This window comes from Amblyomma americanum, chromosome 5, assembly GCF_052857255.1.
Source record: "Amblyomma americanum isolate KBUSLIRL-KWMA chromosome 5, ASM5285725v1, whole genome shotgun sequence".
NCBI lineage: Eukaryota > Metazoa > Arthropoda > Arachnida > Ixodida > Ixodidae > Amblyomma > Amblyomma americanum.
The window spans coordinates 75,823,077-75,843,349 of record NC_135501.1 but is presented as its reverse complement, the minus strand read 5'-3'; the positions used below and the strand labels follow the sequence as shown (position 1 = coordinate 75,843,349).

The 20,273-nt window shown below is 49.1% G+C and overlaps 1 protein-coding gene across 1 annotated transcript; it reads right to left on the bottom strand.

Moving 5' to 3' along the window:
* Nucleotides 1-4,628: 4,628 nt before the first annotated feature.
* LOC144133973 (uncharacterized) lies at nucleotides 4,629-6,455 on the bottom strand. Its single transcript, XM_077667009.1, has one exon. The coding sequence runs from the start codon at nucleotides 6,453-6,455 to the stop codon at nucleotides 4,659-4,661; it is 1,797 nt and encodes a 598-aa protein (XP_077523135.1). The 3' UTR covers nucleotides 4,629-4,658.
* Between the last annotated feature and the right edge of the window lie 13,818 nt (nucleotides 6,456-20,273).

Below are 20,273 nucleotides of genomic sequence, written 5' to 3'. Positions count from 1 at the left end.
CGCCGTGTGACGTTATATGGATGCTCTCACTGCGTCTGTCAACAATGCCTGCATCGCAGTGAGACCGCGTCTGATTACGTCACGTGACGTTCTATTGGGTCACAGGTGCCAGAACTAACAAACAGTGAGGAGAAAAGCGCTCAATGAGCCCCGAAACATAAAAGAAAGCAGTTTTACACGAGCTTTAATGAAGCTGCACGAGAACCCAAGCTAGCAATGTGATTTCCACGGTGCTGTCATTATCATGATCACCAATATTTTGTACCGCAGCGGTGGCCTAGTGTTTTGAGCCCCTGCCTCGCATGCGGGAGGTGCGGGTCTCGGTCCCCCGTGCCGCGGGTGCCGACCGATGATTTAGTGAGTAAAAGCTTTCCCCTGGTCTGGTGCTCACCTTCTTTGAGGTGATTTCTTGGGAAAGGGGTCTTTGACCCCACCTTTAGAAAAAAATACCTTGTGCAATGGTGTTGTTTGGTGTAAGATGCTCTTGGGCCACAAAAAAAAAATCACAATCATCACGAAAACTTTCCTGTGACCAAAGTGCTGGCATTCACAACGTTGGCCGTAATCTACACCGCATGCGTCCTCACCCTGAGTGCTCGGTACACAAACTTACTTGGCATAAACGGTAGCTTCTACTGTCTTGTGAGCAGCACCTGAATACCAAGAGCACAATCCACTCGAGCAATAATTCCATCCGATTTCGCCTCAGAAGCGGACGCCCAACGGTGCGTCTTCGGTCGCTTGGAAGACATGAACGGCGCCGGTCGCTGTCGCCAGCACAGCCAGAATACTTTATCCAGTCACCCTGCGGAGGGTGTGTCTGCCGCGCTCAGTGACGCGTCGACTATGTGAACGGACAGCCCCGTAGTCGGTAGTGCCACATGCATAGCGCGTGCTCTAGATCGAAAAGTACCCGCCAAGTTTATGCTGCTGTGATTAAGAGCTGTGTGTTGCGTGATCCTGTACTATCCACAATACTGTATAGTTTTTCTTTTACCATTGGTAGTGACTACGATCGCTAGTACTGTTGAGTTTTGCGTCATCACTACGTACCCATCTGAGTGTCTTCTGGTCGTCGCGTGTGCCTCGGAAGAATTGCTCCTTTAGAAGACCGCGCTCTCGCATGATGACACAACACTATTCCAAGAATAGGCTTAAGAGCTTCCTTATCTGCATGCGAACTAGCCATGTTTGTTTGTACAAACGAAAAGGCCTGGTCAGGGTGGAACGAGAAAGAGCCCAGGCTTATATGGTGCATGTGGGTGTTAAGGCGAAAAACTCGCCAGTTTGTATATCTTAAGAGGGCTCACCAGCTACGAGGCAACTCAGATTTGAACTTTATCTGTCGATAGATGGCAGCACTTAAGTACCACGAATAGGAGGGAACTTCTATTTCCCCTCCAGGTGTGTAAATTCTACCGCGACACCTCCTTGATCGCGACACGAAAGTAATAGTTCTTCCGCAAACAAAAAGTAGGGCGATAACTTTCTGTCTATATCCTGCCAAAGCTGGGAGACTGAAAGACAAAAGAATAACCCGGCTCAAGGGGTGGTGGTGACAGAATAGACCTTTTTCTAGTAAACCACCACTCAGCTGCCACAAGGAAAAGTACGTTTTCCGGTTTGGGTCCCCCCTAAGCTTCCTCGCATATTTTCTGCGAAAATACATTTACAATGGTAGGGTGGGGTATACAGCCTGTAGTTAGAAGCAGTGCTGGTTTCGCCTAGTTAGAACCGATAAGTGTGTCATCTTTTGACACACCTTGGGAACACCTCCCCTTCGGGCGGCTATTCCGTATTCCGCGTATTCCTGCGTCGCTACACGCAATACAAGCCTGGTGACCATGCACGAGTGTGGACGCTGAATCGACGAAGCGGCCTTAGTGAAAAGCTTTCTGTCTTCTCATTGTTTGCGCTGCCAGCGTTCATTTTGCATTTTCTTTGCTGTTGTAGACCTAAAAGCCAGGAGCAACTATTTCGACATTATTCTGGGTTGTTGTAGTTGTTTTTAGCGCCTTATGTTGAAGGTTCCTCTTTGATGACCACCGATCACGTTTGTTGCTATCGGCGTCGCCGAATTCTTCATTGTATTTATGGGTGATAGTAAATTCAGTAACGAAATCACTGCTGAAATAGTTCATTTCATGTCTCCTTCTCTGCTTATAATTTCACAACGGAACAAATCAAACTTGGGTAAAAAAGTGAGATGTGTGGTTTCCGAAAGCACTGAGATCGTCCTGTTGCTATTCGTGGTGACTTTGAACGCAAATTTCGTCATTGCACAAGCAACTTAGAACTGCTCTGGGCAAAGTTTCTATTAGTGGTTTATTTAAAACACAAAACAAAAATTGCTATATAATAGAAGAAAACATGGGCGCTGCAGCCAGGCCACGTTGCAAGAATACTCTTACACCCTGAGCCAGGCTAACCGCGTGTGCTCTTTCTGTGCACAAAAACGGTAGCGCACCTGAATTGCATGACCTTATGGGCTTGAAAGCAGAAATTTCAGACCTACTGTGGTTTCCGGGAAAATCTCTTTATGCTCCCTGCTTTTTACGTTTTATATATTATATATTTTATATATGTACTGATATAGCGCCCCTCCGAGCGTTTTTCTGATTGAAATATGCGACTTTTGGAAGCGTAGTGCAGGAGGTGCGACTAGGTGTGGCGCATACCGAGGCGTATCTAATTGGGAATATAAATACGGTTGGGGAATGCTTGATACATGCGAAACCAGATAAGAAGCAGAACTGCGTGATTTTTCCGCACAGGCCATGAACGTTTGATATCACGTTATTTACACCACGGAGATGTCTATTCTGGAGTAGGGGGCTCGGAAATCCGCGAGCTCCTTTCTGCAGACAAGGTGCACCCACGCTTACCCGCGTACAGTGGACAGCACCTGCACTGATAATGCGAACATTCTGCCAGAGATATGCCTGGTCGTGAGGAGAATTGGGGAAAAAGAGCGACACTCGAGCGAAGATAAGTTACCAGAACCGTAGTTTCGATGCTGATCCGACACATTCTGGTTTCACTAGCTTGGAGCTAGAGGCGAACGTTGGCTTCCGCCGGTACTCATCACATCGCAGTTGTAGTGCAGCAAAAGGAAGCAGACGGTCCTTCGGTCCTTTCTTCCCCTGACGTGAGCTGTTACACTGCCACAGGTAGTTGTCCGCGAGTATAGCGTGAAATCGCAGTTTATTGGCAAGTGCCTCAGTAAAAGGAAGTTAATCTCTACGTCATGAAAATCAGTCTACGCATTTAGCCCTGTTTACATGAACCCGATAGCGTCGGGTCGATTCGGGGGCCGGGTTGAGCATGGTCAATCCAACTCAACCAGTGCGCGTTTACATGAACCCAGTACCGGTTTTCGGCCCGATAACTCAACAACCAGGCGCGTTGGGTTGATGTAAGCGCCGCTATTGGCTCGAGGGCCTCCTGTGAGGAATACTTGCAGCTGCATTCTTGACTTGCATCGACACCTGGGTTACTGCGCCCCTGCGCTGGGCAAGGAACAATTCTGTTCTCCCACACTGTCCTTAATAGGGAACCTCCTTCCTGTGCTTTGGCACTGACAATGCCTTATTGTTTGGCTCCCGGGAGGGGAAAGGGGGGCGCTTTTGGGTGTGGCCTTGCATCCCACTTCCTGTCCGCACCAAGAGCTCCAGCAAAAAAGAAAAGCAGGAATCCTTTCCGAATTCAGCCCAAGCAAGAAAAAAGGAAAGAAAGAGCTGTAGTCCTTCCAAGTTCTGAGTAAGATCCTGTGCGCACGAACACAGACAACCAAGAGGTTGGTGGTAGAGTGTAGTAGCGACGAGATATTCTGACGTCAGATGGAGCGACATCGCGCTAGTAAAATTTGGCGGGAATTTCAAATCCCCGCAGAAAATACATCCACAACTTTCACAGCCTGTAAAACGGAAACACCGAGCTCGATATGGTTGAAAAGTAAGCCTTGTTAATCAAGAAAGAAAAAGGGAGAAAATGTTGCGGACGAAGTTCTGCTATTTGGCTTAGTTTTTTCACGACGAGACATGAAAGACCTACATATCTAAACGTGCAATTTTTCTCGATATTTAACTCTGACTTGTAAAAAAATGAGACTTAAAAAAGAATGTCCACCCGCAACATTTCCTCCATTCACTGAGGAAGAAAACACTGCCACAAACTTCATGAAAATCGATCTAATTTCAGACACGCTACAGTGTATGAAATTTCCCATGTATTTCCTAGGGACACTGTCAATTGTGAACCCTCTTAACCGGTTGACACTAGCAGCGTCACAATTTGTATCTCTTTTCCTCAAGCTGCGCGCATTAGTGAGCTGTGATCTAACAAACTGCTCCAGAGTATCGCTGAGAAGGGCTAGAGTATTCAAATAACATTTTAACCAAAGACTTCGGTTAAAAGGTTAATGGCCCAAACGCTTAATTTTTCGTTTATATCATACTCATGATTCATTATATTAATTACAGAAAGAAGCACGGGCCATGCAGCGTTTCTCGCACAACTGAGAATATGAATGCAATACATGAACACAAAGACTAGAGCAACAATAACTTTGAAGCATGAATCGCATTTATTTCAGCGATCAGGTACGCCCGAGATGCAACGCGGCGTGACTGTAGAGCTTCACTGGTCTTCACAGGGTATCAGTCGCGGTTGTGAGGCTTCGCCAGGCCGATGAACGTACTCCGTGAGCAGCCAATGCAGGGTCGATATTGCAGGAAGACGCCTGCGGACGGCTGCTGTTCCCCGTTTCCGAGCCAGCCCCAGACGCAGTCCCGTTGCCGGATCCAGGTGACCGCCCGCATCGCCGGCCGGGCAGTCATGTAGTGAAGGTGAAGCATCTCCAGCAGCGGAAGCATGGCCTCCATCTTCTTCACGAAGGACACAGCCACGTCCACTGTGGCCGTCGCGCCCGAGAGAACGCAGAGCTTACGCAGCGTGGTAAGATCCGCGAGTGCAGAAGCGAGGAATCTGTGATCGAGCGGCACAGTGCGGGCCTCCAGCGTGAGCGAGCGGAGCCTTGTGTTGCAGCGCAGGAGGTGGCGCAGAGTGCCGTAGAAAACGGGTGCTTCTGACATCTCCGCGGGGAAGCTGTCTAGGCTCAGTCGAAGTTCGACGACTCGACACTCTTGCAAAAGAGTGAGCGACGATAGCTTCATCGTTTCGTCTAAGACGAGCCGTCGGAGCTTGGTTCTTCTGTGTAGCCTCAAAAAGTCGGCGGCAAAAAAAGAAAGCGGCGTCTCGCAGGATTCACACGGACACTCGCCGTTAGAGTCGCGCTCCGACCGGATGTCTAGCTCCTCCAGGTCCTCGCATCCTCGAGCCAGGAACTTGAGCGCCTCGATGTTGGTCACGCCGCACGGGGCGAGTGCCAGCGCTCTCAGCTGAGGCAGCGCCGAGCCCACGGTGAAGGAACCGTCGACGTCGCAGTTGAAATGAAACGACGTCAGGTTGAGTTCGGTGATGTTAGAGACGCAGATCTTAAAGAACAGATGCATGGGGTACCTGTAGCACTGAAGGGCGACCGCACCTCGGGGGAACAGCAGACCATTTGGGGGCTGCAAGACTAGCGAGAGAGATCGGACGTCTTTCCAGTACTCGGGCCTCGATATGGCTCCGTGGAGACGAGACGGCGCCTGCGAGTCAGCTTCGACGACTACAATGGCTTGCTGAACACCGCGGAGCGAGACCTTCTGCTGCAGTACGTCGTCGAAGGAGACAAAACTGCAAGACTGCAACTTTAGGTTGTAGCAGATGTTGCCCCATATTATACCCTCCGCTCGGAAGATGGGACGTGGCTTCCACCGGCCGGGGGTCACCGGCGGTGCTGGCGGTCCGGGCGCCGGAACCCACTCGGAGGTGTAGGTGAAGGTGGTCAGGCCAGCTGGCCGGTGTCGCATGAGCTCCTTGCATACTGCGTTGCTGTGCTCGTCTTCGGTTTCTTTGCGGACTGCGTGCACGTGCAGGTGTTGAAGCTTGGGACAGCGTTCCAGGATGAGCTCTAAGAGGTAGGCGTGCGCTGACGTAGCGACAAGGTCGACATACATGGCATTTATCTTCAGCTCCAGAGAATGTTGGCAGGTAGCGATCTCTGCAATATATTCCCCAATCGGCGAGGCATAGAAATGGGCCTCGTGTATAGACCACTCTAGCTGCCGCAATCTTTTGAGCTTCATTGCCACGAGCCCAAACAGTTCGCATGGCTCAACGACGCAGTTGACACAGTAAAGTTCCTGCAGGTACTCACAAGTCTCTGCGAAGCCGAGCAAGATTTTGGACGGTAGGACCAGGCAGTCGGTAAAGCGCAGCTGACGAATGCGGTGGGAGCGCTTTGCTCGAAGAAATCTTTGCAGGGTGACTTCGTCAGTGTCGGGAGAGAAAGTCAGATTGCGGACAAGGTCTGCTTGGAGGGCAATCTTCTTCAGGCTCCGGGAAGCCATAGCGACTGCGACCAGGGAGCCTCCGTCCAGATGCCGAAAAATATTCTTCCATAGCACGGTCGGAAAAGGGCCTATACTTGCAGAGGCGCAGGGCGTTTGCGTCATGCTGAGGAACTTCACTCGGTGGCAACGGTGACCAAAGTTCTTCACAGAGAAGACCACATAAACACAAAGAAGGCGAGCAGAATAGAGTGAAGCAGCTGCAAGTTGGTTCAAGACATTGCTTACGCGGAGATCGAGTCTTGCGCGGCCAGAGCTTGAAAACGGGTGTAGATCACGAGGCACGAAGCGAACGTCTGCAGTGCGGGCAGGAAATGATCTCTCGTCGCGAGAAATCGCACATTTCGCCACTTATATACCATGGGTACACGTGACCGATAAAGGACAAAAGAGTAACTTGAGCGTTACCCAGCTGAATACTTAGGGTGCCTCGAAAAAGCTTTCCCTCAGAAGGGACAGTAAGCTGCATGGAGACATTCTTTGCATATGAGTCATCCCCATATCTTTCCCCTGTCTGACCACTTTCCGGGAACAGACCGCCTTGCAGTGGGACACAACAAAAAAAAAACGAAGCGGCTTTCCGGTGTCAAAGGACCCACTACCTGCCAGTGGCTTCGGCTGATTCGCATGACCCTGCTAGGGGGACAATGCAGGGAGTGGCACCACAATGCAGAAAGGGGTGCTATCCCAGACCATAGCCAATGAGATTATCCCCTTTATCTACCACTCCCTGCTTTGTCCCACTAGTAGGGTGATGAGAATCGCTGAGCACCATTGGCCATGGAAAAGAGGGGGCTGTGAAAGGGAAAACCGGGTGCGTGACAGTGCCCATAGGAAATACATGGGAACTTTCAGAAGCTGTAGCGTGTCTAAAAATATCTTGAATTTCATGTGGTCTGCGGCAGCGTTTTCTTCTGCAGTGAATGGAGGAAATGTTGCGGACAGATATTTTTTTAAGCATCATATTTTTACAAATCAGAGGTAAATTCCAGAAAAATTGCACCTTTAGACATGTCGGTTTTTCATGTGATCTCGTGAAAAAACTAAGCCAAATATGAGAGTTTCCTCTGCAACATTTCCTCCCTTTCTGTTTCTTCATTATCAAGCCGCAATTTTCATCCATATCGAGCTTAGTGTTTGCGTTTTACAGGCTCTGAAATTTATGTATGCCTTTTCAGCGGGGATTTGAAATTCGCGCCAAACTTAACTAACGCGACGTGGCTCCATTTGGTGTCAATACTTCGTTGCTACTACACTTTACCACCAACCTCTTGGTTGCCTGTGTTCGTGCGCGCAGGATCTTACTCAGAACTTGGAAGGACTACAGCTCTTTCTTTCCTTTTTTCTTGCTTGGGCTGAATTCGGAAAGGATTATAATTGGTTAATAATTGGTTTTGGGGGGAAAAGAAAATGGCGCAGTATCTGTCTCATATATCGTTGGACACCTGAACCGCGCCGTAAGGGTAGGGTAAAGGAGGGAGTGAAAGAAGAAAGGAAGAGAGAGGTGCCGTAGTGGAGGGCTCCGGAATAATTTCGACCACCTGGGCATCTTTATCGTGCACTGACATCGCACAGCACACGGGCGCCTTAGCGTTTTTCCTCCATAAAAACGCAGCCGCCGCGGTCGGGTTCGAACCCGGGAAACCGGATCGGTGGTCGAGCGCCCTAACCACTGAGCCCCCGCGGCGGGTTTAAAAGATGGGCTTTTCTTTTTTGCTGGAGCTCTTGGTGCGGAAAGGAAGTGGGATGCAAGGCCACACCCAAAAGCGCCCCCTTTCCCCTCCCGGGAGCCAAACAATAAGGCATTGTCAGTGCCAATGCACAGGAAGGGTGCTCCCTGTTCAGGACAGTGTGGGAGAAAATAATTGTTCCTTGCCCAGCGCAGGCGCGCAGTAACCCAGGTGTCGATACAAGTAAAGAATGCAGCTGCAAATATTCCTCACAGGAGGCCCTCGAGCAAATAGCGGGGCTTACATGAACCCAACACGCCTGGTTGTTGAGTTAACGGGCCGAAAACCGCTACTGTGTTCATGTAAACGCGCGCCGAGTCCGGAGTCGACGGGTCGCGTCCAGTAAACTACGCCGCAGGGGTAGGCGACTCAACTCGACCCTCACCCGATGTGCTTGTAACCGCTGTTGAGTCCAAAAGCAGGGTTACTGAGAGGGGAGAGGAGAAATGTGAACTTGTTTTTCACGTGCGCCGTCGCGCCTCCGATACAGCGATGGCCCGCCTCAATATTGGAGGCTATGCTGCTAGCTCCACGCTTGGTGTCGCTACTGTTGAACCAGTCTCGAATCGCTAAAATCGAGTTCATGTAAACACGCACTGGTTGAGTTGGATTGACCATGCTCAACCCGTCCCCCTAATCGACCCTACGCTATCGGGTTCATGTGAATAGGGCTAATGGCGTGGACTAACTGTCATGACCTAGCGATTGACCTCCTTTTACGGAGGCATTTGCCAATCACCTGCAATTTCACGCTACACTCGCGGAGAACTATTTGTGGCTGTACAACGGCCCACATCAAGGTGAGAAAGGACCGTTCCTTTCTTTTCCTGCTCAGCCTCAGCTGCACTGCAACTGCGACGCCATGAGAACCGGTCGAAGCCAACGTTCGCCGTTGGCTCAAAGCTAGTGAAACCAGAATGCGTCGGATCGGCATCGAAACATCGGTTCTCTAACGAATCTTTGGTCTAGTGTCGCTCTTTTCCCCCAATTTTCCCCCCGACGAGGCATATCTCTGCCGGAATGTTCGCATTATCAGTGCGGGTGCTGTCCGCGGGGAAGCGTGGGTGCACCTTGTCTGCAGAAAGGAGCTCGCGGATTACCGAGCCCCCTACACCAGAATAGACATCTCTGTGGTGTACATAACGTGATGTCTAACGTTCATGGCCTGGCTGGCGAAATCATCAAGTTTTGCTTCTGAACCGGTTTCGCATTTGTCAAGAATTCCTCAACCGTCTTTATTTTCCCGATTAGGTGTACGCCTCGGTATGCGCCACACCTAGTCGCACCTCCTGCACTACGCTTCCAAAAGTCGCACATTTCAATAAAAAACGCTCGGAAGGGGCGATATATAAATACAAATATAAAATATATAATACATAAAAGTATATAATATATAAAATATATAGAAACCATAAAAGAGCAGAGCGCATAGTGAGACTTTCCCGGAAACCATAGTAGGTTTGGAATTTTCGCTTTCAAACCCGTGACGTCATGACAATTCAGGTGCGCTGCAGTTTTTGTGTACAGAAAGAGCGTACGCTGTTGGCGTGGTTGCAGCGCCCATCTTTTCTTGTATTAAGCTGCAGTTTTCATTAGTTCTAAAAAAACACTAATAGCAAATTTGTCCACAATAGTTGGAAGTCGCCTGTGCAATGACGAAACTTGCATTCAAAGTCACCACGAACAGCAACAGGACGATCTCAGTGCTTTTGCAAACCACACATCTCGCCCTTTTACCCAAGTTTGATTTGTTCCGTTGTGAAATTATGAGCACTGGACAGGAAACGAAGTATTTCAGCAGTAATTTAGTTACTGAAGTGACTATCGCCCACAAATAAACTGAAGAATTCAGCGACGCCGATAGCAAGAAGCGTGCTCGGTGGTCATCGAAGAGGAAACTTCAAGATAAGGCGCTAAAAACGACTGCAACCACCCAGAATTATGTCGAAATAGTTGCGCCTGGCTGCAATCCTTCGAGATAACGCTGATCGCATCTCGCATAACATTATATTCCCGCGCGCCAACGGTTTCGAACTCGAACAAACAAGTAGTACAATAGTTTCGCGGCATTACTTGTCAAATAAGCATCAGCCGGATGCTTAAACAAAAAGTACGGTCAACAACAGCAAAGACAATACAAAATAAATATTGGAAAGCGCAAACAATGACAGCACAAAAAGCTTTTTCACTGAGGTCGCATCGTCCAATCGGCGTTATTGTGCTCGCGCTTCCTACCTTCTAATGAGTTCGGCGAATTTCGACATGGGGAGGATTCCCTGAGGACCACCGCGAGGGTGGGTGAGCCCTCTGGGGGAGACGTGGCTGCAGGAATGCCGGAAGCAGCGACGACCATAGCGTCCCCACGTATTCATTCCGGTCCTCAGACGACGAAGTACAAGATCAGTGTTGCCCTCTTCAGTCATGCTGGGGTTGAACAATTGCCCGGGTGCCGCACCTTCGACAGAGTTTCCGCGTTCCGGTCATCAGTACAAGATCTTTCAACCCCTGCTGGGAGACAGCCTGCATTCCTGTGTCACGCAGGCGCCTTCCGGATCCACATGGACGCGGTACGGACACGCGCGCGCCCACATGGAGGCCGCGTGGACGACAACGTGACCGAGTCCTGTTCCCTTTCCCTCGACCGAGCTGCGAGAGAACATCAGGACCGCCCTGCCGTGGGTGGTACCATCAGTGCCATCGTGTGATTGGACATCATTCTTCGAAATATATTCCCCAGCCAGGGATCTGGGGAATACGAAGAGTATTTAAGGAGCTGCTGGTTTGGTACCAGAAGAGAGCCCCCCTCTTGAGAGATACCTTTTGCTGGGAGAGACCCCCGACTGCTAAGAAGCTCACTTTACTGAGCAGCACTCTCAGTTGCCCGTACTTGTACATTATGTAAATAGTCCTTGTATAAAGTTTTCGAGGTTTTCTTCCTCCGATTGTCCTCGTCTCTTCTCCGGCCCAGCTACCTGAATCGCAACAACTGCTGACAGCGGTGGGATGCTGCTACCTGAATCCCAACAGCGTCCATACTCGCACACGGTCACCTGGCTTGTATCGCGAGTGGCGAGGGAGGAATACGCGGAATACGGAATAGGTGGCCGAAGTTGCGAAGGGGAGGTGTTCCCAATGTGTGTCAGAAGATGACTCGCACCTATCTGTTCGGGCTAGGCGAAACCAGCACTGCTTCTAACTACAGGCTGTATACCGCACCCTACCATTGTAAATGTATTTTCGCAGAAAATATGCGAGGTAGCTTAGGGGGGACCCAAACCGGCAAACGTACTTTTCCTTGTGGCAGATGAGTGGTGGTTTACTAGAAAAAGGTCTATTCTGTCACCACCACCCCTTGATCCGGGTTATTCTTTTGTCTTTCAGTCTCTCAGCTTTGGCAGGATATACACAGAAAGTTATCTGCCCTACTTTTTGTTTGCGGAAGAACTATTACTTTCGTGTCGCGGCCAAGGAGCTGTCGCGGTAGAATTTACAGACCTGGGGGGGAAATAGAATTTCCCTTCTTTTTGTGGTACTTGAGCGCTGTCATGTATCGAAGAAAAAGTTTAAATCTGAGTTGCCTCGTAGCTGGTGAGCCCTCTTAAAGGAGCCATTAGAGCCTTTTTACACTCATAACCTACTTATCGCCTTTAATTCCAGGCAGGTTAAATTACTATTCCCAGAATTTCAGTTGATTCTGTGCGGTAAATACTTTTGAAACGATTTTTTCCTTTTCTTCTGTGAACTTTTGCTGGTCTGGCAAGCTCTGATCGCTGACGTCACAAGGGCAAACACTCCTCGCGTCGTCTGCTGCGAGCTGTTGAGATGCTTGCATGCACACCGTAGAGAGCGGTCGCTCGAAAAGTTTTTTCCTTTTAGCTTAGCGAAATAAAATGCATTTTCCTGTTCCCTTTTCGGAAGCCTTCAACTTAGTACGTGAGCGGAGTGATCCTTGGGAAAGCGGACTTGCTCGTGGCGCCCGTTTTTCGATTGTTGAGGACATAGAAATCGGTGGACTCCCGCTTAGAAGAATGCTGTTTTGTTCGTATGTTATAAGTGTGGTCTCTCTTGAGCAGTAAAGTGCTGCCGTATGTGAAAAATGGCGCATGCCGTGCATGCCTTCCCCGATGTGCGCCGTGAAAGCCGCGGCGCTTTGCAGCTTGCTAGCAAGCTCTTGTCCGCTATTCATCGGCTAAATAATTAAACTCAAATTATCAAAGGGTGACACTAGATTAAGCTTGCGACACGAAAGGAGCAGAGGAAAGTGCCGAGTGCGACCACTTCCACGCTATATGTCTGTGTCTGTAAGTACAACATACATTCCCTTCGACTCGTAGAACCCTTTTGCAGGAACCAAGACACTTGCAAAACCCTACGCGACTCGAATCGTTTCACTGCCCGCATCGATGAATAGTCGCCGCTTCTAAATGGGTACTTCAAAATAATAGCATATCATTTAGCATTTTGCTGTGCGTGCGCATTTGCCCCAGGAGTCCGACGGTTACAACTGCAGCCCCGCGCTGAGGTTGCTTGCATGGCTCTGCGCAAACAGCACTGCTCGTTTGCGTGGCATAAAACGCAAGGTGGGTTCTCTTTATCTTACATATTACGTACTCTTACTCACAAATTGCACTTTTACTCATTTACACACTATGATAACACTGCAATAAGCGCCGAGGATGCTATATCGCCTGCTTGGGAAACGCTTCGCGTAGGATACCGGCGCGTCCCGTTAATTGTATCTGCTTCCTCTTATGTCACCAAAATTTAATTTTAGATCGCTTTAGCTAAAAATACGTTCGGACGTTACTTCAGTTAATGAAAACAACAAAATTTCTTGTGCACAGTCGACGCTGAGGGCTGCTGCCGGCTGCCTTCAGCACATGCTATTCATACCGGGTCACATATATCGGCACTTCCCCATTTTGTACTCGCGTCCTGCGATGCAGGCAGACGTCGATTTGAGGGCACTGTAGCCAAAACTACGCTCAACAGCAGGCGCTAAAACTTGCGAATTCGCCCTCTGCAATCGCCGAAATGGCGCACACGAATCCTGCGTAATCGCCAGGCCTCGTCACGAAAGGGGCCGGTGGTCCATCTTCGACCGAAATTAAAGAATATGGGAAAAAGTTTCTCACTGATTAGTAAGAAATTGTGAAGATGTGATATGTAGACGCTTGTTTCGCTTTTTTCGATACGAATAAGGTACACAAGCGCAGTTTTTCCAGCCGTCTATTCACCGGGCGTGAAGCTTTCGCAACGCCGCACAAGCGACGGCGGCGAGCGACGAGCTGCACCGTCGTGCGGCGATTTCTGCCCGTGTCGCTTGCCTCGCCGTGCAGCTCTATACGCAGGCACCAATCGAAAGCACATCTTCGCTGGTGCACGCACATTGCGTATGCCACCATGGCTACCATCAGGTCCAATAAGTTTCAAAATTCTTAAGTTTATAGAAAGTCATACCAACTAGTCTTCCCCCCGCTCTTCTGGTTCGCACTAAGCTGACATTTAACATTACTACGATACGCGGTCGTTGATCGTGCTCAAGATTGTCAAGATCGATGACATAGTCCAGACTCTGCGCTGAACTTTCTCTCTTTCTGCCACCACTTCAAGGAAGCAGCAGCTGGGCTGTGCCTTTTCTCTCTCCTCTCCTCTTCCACTGCAGCCAAAAAAGGAAGACACGCCCTGACATGGGTAGCTCAGCTCCAGGGGTGGGCCCCAATATGTGTGCTTTCAAAACAAGCCATCTGGCTCTGCTCTGTTTCTCTTTTCACCTGGTGCAAGATCACCAGTTTCTTCGATGCCTCCAGGAAGCACACTTGAGTTGCACTAGTGTTTAAGCAGGAAAGGCGTTTCTGTGGTGCGCTGCATCATTTATTCTGCAGGCTGTACTTATATCAGTCGTGGTGGCAGTGTTTAGGCTGAGAGAAAACGCAAAGGCACCCGTGCACTGTGTCATGTCAGTGCACATTAAAGATTCCCAGGTGGTCAAAATTATTCTGGAGCACACCGCTATGACACCTCTTTCTCTTTGTTCTTTCACTCCGACCTTCCTCCCTAATGGCACGGTTGAGATTGCCCCTAGAACTATGACAGTTGCTGTGACAGTTTCTTTCTTCGAAAACCCATTATTAGGCTTGTGCGAATATTCTATATCTTCGAATAGTAGAACGAATAAGGCACTATTTGACATTCGCTTGGATTCGAATTTTGTTATTCGAAAATTTGCAAGTGTTCGGCTCGAACAAATAGCCACACTCGGCAGGCAGAATTTTCGGAAGTTTCGGTTTTAAATTCAGTAATACTTTACCCAATCCAAACCAAGCCAAGAAACGTCATAACAAAGTAGTACAAAAACTCATCTCGTCGGCGTGGTGGTGTGGTCGATTGCGTTTAGTGGGCGACTATGTCTCTGCTGCGGCGGCATTTGATCAATCCCAGCCTCCTTGAACCACTCCAGAGAGCACCATGGGGGACTTGCATGCGGCCAGCAATCCGATTTGGAACTTTTTTGTAAATCTTGCACCGGGAACTGAAACTCTATGCCTTATATGCAAGGCAGTCCTGACGACCCCGACAAGTACGACAACAACCCTAGACACGCATTTAAGGAGACACCCGGACTTGCACAAGGACTACCAAAAGTAACTGGACGCACCCGAAAGGCCCTCCAAGCTCATGGGGGCAAGCAAGGCAAGTGGTCAACAGCCATCTATAGCCGGCAGATTCAAATCAAAAATGAAGGTGTCAGCCCCACTAGCCCAACAGATGATAAAAATGATAGCTCGCTTCGTAGCTCGTGGTATGCACCCCTGCAACATTGTCGAAGAACCGGGTTTCCTCGACATGATGAAGTTCGCTATGCCGGATTATGCCGTGCCGTCTCGGACAACGTTCGCGAGAGCCATTATTCCGGACCTCTACGCATCAAGCAAAGAGAAGGTGAAAAAGAAGCTCGGGGATATTTTTGCAAGCAGAGTGGAGTCGCTTTCAATCACAGCTGATGGTTGCACATCGCGGGCAAATGACAGCTACGTTTGTGTAACTTGTCACATCATGGACAGGGACTTCGTGCAACACGTGCATGCATTGGCTTGCACGTAGATGACAAACTCTCACACTGCAGAAAACCTGGAGCTATTTACCGCAGGTGTCATCGAGGAGTGGGAACTTCCAGCCCACGATACTGTGCTGATCTTCGTCGTTACAGATAATGGAAGGAACTTTACTTCTGCAGTAGCGCGTTCGTCCTGAAGTGGTGTGCAGTGTTTCGGACACACCCTTCAGTTGTGTGTCAGTGATGCCAAAAGAGGAATGTCGGGGTTCTTGCAGCTCTGTGCTAAGGCCAGAGCGACTGTGGCTAGATACAAACGAAGTGCCAAGGCCCAAGGACGGCTTCAGGAAATTCCGAGAAACATGCAGCTGGACTCTCTCGAGGTTATACAAGACAACCCGACGAGATGGAACAGTCCCGACGAGATGGACGAGATGGAACGCCCTACCAAACGGTGGCGGCAGCGAGCGTCGTGGTGTGATGTCTTGCCAGATGGCGCGGCGAGACGCGCGTTGTGACGTCACGTGCGTCGATGGAGTACCGCCATGGCGAAATCGCGAGTTTGCGGCCAATAAAGCTTCCGCTTTAAAAACACACGCGCACAGCACTATGTCCACTACAACTGGAGTAGATCGTCCAGTTATTAATAGTCCAAAGCAGAACTCGCGGAACGTTCGGTCACTGCGTGTAACTAACTGGCCGAGAACAGACGGGACGTCAAGCCCGTCTGTTCGAGGAAAGCACCGAGGCTCACCAAGGTTCACTCACGGGTGACGCACTGCCCTGCGGCAACTTATGCTGGAAACTGGTTTTCAGTAAATAGAGTTTTGGCATGAAGTTTTCGCATCCTTTAGTATTCTCCAGGCAAGGATTTTGCGAGAGTATTGGGCCAATGTCTCGCGGAAGGTGCTATATAAGGACCTACGTGATGTGTTCTTGTCTACAGGTACCAGTGTATCGTGCTGTGTAGAAATTGGCTTCTGAACGTGATGTCCTTAAAAGGGTTAAAAAATGCCAATCAGAGCTTCGGCCAAGTCTTTCTTCTTTCAGTTGCATACTGGCACTCTAATAGTGAAGCCATGGCTGCAAAGCAAAGGTCTCTTTGTGCCTTGGAGCGTTAACTGTATTATCTGTAAAAAGCCAGAAACTATTGAACATATCTTTCCCGACTGCCACGACCCAGTTTTCCTGTGGGATATTCTTCAGCGAGCTTTAAAAAAAAAGATTTGCCGATAACGCCTATTGGGATACGTTTTCTGCCATGTGCTTCACCTGAAGGAGTGCCGTGTGACATGATGATGCTGCTGTACATGCACAGCGTGTGGGAAACAAGAACGGATGTAAGACACGAACATGTTGTTATACGTCCCGCTCGACAGTATTTCGCTGAGAGTGTGATATACATCAGGGATGTTTTCAAGGCACAGAATGAACCTCCCGATTGGTTACCGGTCCAGGACGAGCTGTCCTCAATGAGGCATTTTTAACTGCATTGCACTAGAGAAAACTAAACTAGTGCTTTTATCTCTTTCTATATAGCAGTGTTGGCTTTTGTGTCATTGTGTGTATTTACCAAGTCGGTAATAAAGAAAAAAAAGCGGCACTGGCTCAGTGGTTAGAGCGCTCGGCTACTGATCCGGAGTTCCCGGGATCGAACCCGACCGCGGCGACTGCGTTTTTATGGAGGCAAAACGCTAAGGCGCCCGTGTGCTGTTTGATATCAGTGCACGTTAGAGATCCCCAGTTGGTCGAAATTATTCCGGAGCCCTCCACTACGGCACCTCTTTCTTCGTTTCTTTTTTCACTCCCTCCTTTCTACCTTTCCTTACGGCGCGGTTCAGGTGTCCAACGGTATACGAGACAGATACTGCGCCATTTCCTTCCCCCCAAAACCAGTCATTATTATTACTAAATGAATGGCGCAGTAGATATTTCCTATCTCTGCTGACACACTGATGGTGAAAACTTTTATTGTCTGTAAGGGGATGACACCGGAGCTCCGGTGCCGCTCGCAGGCGTCCAGGGAGCCAGTTGTCACCCTAAGGGGCAGGGGTTAGTACACGAAGCGGTTTTCCGCTTCTGCTGCTAGACGGACCATGTTGGCCTGCGTCGTCGGGTCTTCGCTAAGAAACGCGTTCTCCCATGCTTGTTCGTCCTTGAATAAATTATATCCCGGGGAGTCGCTGTACACCCATAGGATATGTTCCTTTGTTATTACAGAATCTGCAAAGTTGGTCCTGCGGATTTGCCGTTTGCGTAAGGTATCGCCATCTTAGAGAAATGTGGTTCTTGGCTTGCAGGCGGCGCCGGGTGACTGCCTCTGCGGACGTGAGGGACCTATCCGGGAGTGGATATTTCCGCCGTCCTAACCTGTAGTGCTGTATGACCTCGTGGTAGGTCGTGAGCCTCTCGACCTTAAAGTCTTAAAGTTAGGTTGATGCCGCCGTCCCCCCACCCCCCGGATAATGATCGCTCGGGCGAGGGCGTTGGCGGCTTCGTTTCCTGGTGTATTGGAGTGAGCGGGGGCCCAGGTTAGGGTGATCCCTCTGTCCATGTTGCCCTTCTATAATATGCTGAACGCGTAGTGTGATATTTTGCCTTTGCAGAAATTTCTTACTGCCGATTTGCTGTCGCTAATGATCACCCTCGCGTCTGTACTAACGCACGCCAGGGGGATCACCGCTTCCTCCGCTGCTGTGGCTTCTACTCCGCTCGTATATATCGTGCCCTGTTCTGTTCCGAACCCGTCGACTACCACTGAGACGGAGCTTCCGTCTCCGCCAAGGGCGGCGTCTGTGAAAGCAACCGTCTCGGGTGGCGTTCTGCTTAGCTTTGCTGCCAAGTGTTTGGCTCTGTGCTGGCGTCTTTCCTGATCGTGTTGTGGGTGCATGCTCTTAGGTATCGGTGTGACCGTGATTGCTTTCCTGATTTTGGACTCAATGTGGAACGTCTGGTATTTGGTTCCTCTGCAGTAGAACTTTCTGACGGGCTAGTTGGTCTCCAAGTTTCCTGTGTACGCCCTGCTAGCGCTCGCTGTTTAATTGGTTCCTCTGTTCCCTTGTAGTCCTACCCAGTTTAGAATCTGCTGTAGAATCTCGGTTGGACTTGGGCGTTCGAGTTGTGCCGTTCTCGTTGCTTCCGCTAACTCCACTCATGTGTTATGCACCCCCGTTCCCTCTTGTGCCTCGGCTGAGGCCAAGAGTGGGAGTCCCAGTGCTCGTTTCGTGCATTTCCTTATTATTGCGTCTAACTTGTTTCTTTCTGCTTTTTTGATGCCAAGGAATGGGGTTGAGTAGCAGATCCGACTCATCCCTTCCATCCGACAGATCCCTTCCAGTTCCAGTAAAGTGGCTGGCAAACCACCCGTGCGGCCAAACGCATAGCGTTGCTCCAATTACGATGTCAGTTTTCTGTACACTAATATAAGGAGTGTTCTTTCTAAAAACGTAGCACTTTCTTCTTTAATTGATTCATGCTGCTCCTCGGTCATCGCGCTTACCGAGACTTGGTTAAATGACATGGTTCCTGATGATGTCGTTTTTGCCTGTGACTCCGAATTCAACATATTTCGTTGTGACCGCACGGGCCGTAGAGGTGGCGGTGTCCTTCTGGCTGTCAATAAAGTACTCACTGCTGTGCCTATCGAGGTCACGCCGTACCTAGAATCGGTATGGGTCCTGTTGAGTTGTGGTACCACGGTCGCCATCATTGGCGTCATTTACCGCCCTCCGGACATGAATTCTTCATTCGCAAGTCAATTTTCTAATTTACTAAGCGATCTTACTTGTCGTTTCCCGATTTCAAGCTTACTTTTACTTGGTGACTTTAACTTTCCGGCTATTAACTGGTCGTCATTAACAGCTCCTGCCAATGATCCTGAAGCTCAGGCTTTCCTCCAGCCCTGTCTCGATTTCTCTTTGCAACAACTTATTTTTGAACCTACGCGTCGTTCCGCCACTACAGCCAATATTCTCGATCTTATCTTGACAAGTGATCCTTACCTTTGCTCCAACATTGCGCTTTTAGAAGGCCTTTCCGGCCATTCCATAATCACGGGTAACCTGAATTTTGTGCCCCATAAAAAGGTAACTCGCACTAAACAAATAAGGTGCTACAACCGAGCAAACTTCGGTGAAATAAACGCTCAGTTGTCAGTCTTTGCCGATCATTTTCTTCAGGATTTTTCGTCACGCTCCGTGGAAACGAACTGGAACTTGTTCAGCGTGAAACTTGCTACTATCATTGACAGATTCATACCAGTCATCAGTATCCCATGCACTAACACAGCGCCTTGGTTTAATAGGCATCTACGTCGCCTTAATAACAAGAAAAAGCGCCTTTACAGACAAGTTTACAAGAACAGACACCCCGAATCTTGGCAATGGTACAAACTATGTGATAAGGAATATCAGTCTGAGTTGATATCTGTACGTAGGCACTTCTTCCCACACGATCTACCGGCAATGCTAACAAACAATCCACGGAAGTTCTGGCAGATAATAAACCCCGCTAATCATCCTGACTCTTACCAACGCGGAAGGCAGCAGTGTTCCAGTGGCCGAATGCCCCGAACTTTTCAATAACGCATTCACATCCGTTTTTACCCGTGAAGATCTCCCTCTACCTCCTATTTCTATCAGCGCTTCTAATACGTCAATGTCCGAAATATGTATCAGTGAGACAGGTATCTTATCCTTACTAAAGAAGCTTAAAACAACATCAGCATCAGATCACCTTGGCTTTAATAACAAAATACTCAAAAATTCATCTGATGGTATTCATCGCATTTTGACCGCTATTTTTTCACAATCTCTATCATCAGGCGTGATTCCGCTGGACTGGCGCCTAGCTAAAGTTGTGCCAATTTTCAAGTCTGGTGATCGTTCCTCACCACTAAATTACCGACCCATTTCATTAACTAGCACTGTTTGCAAACTTCTTGAACACGTAATTCACTCGCAGGTAATTAACTGTCTTGAAGAACATAACATTATCTTTAAATGTCAACATGTCTTCCGTAAAGGCTACTCATGC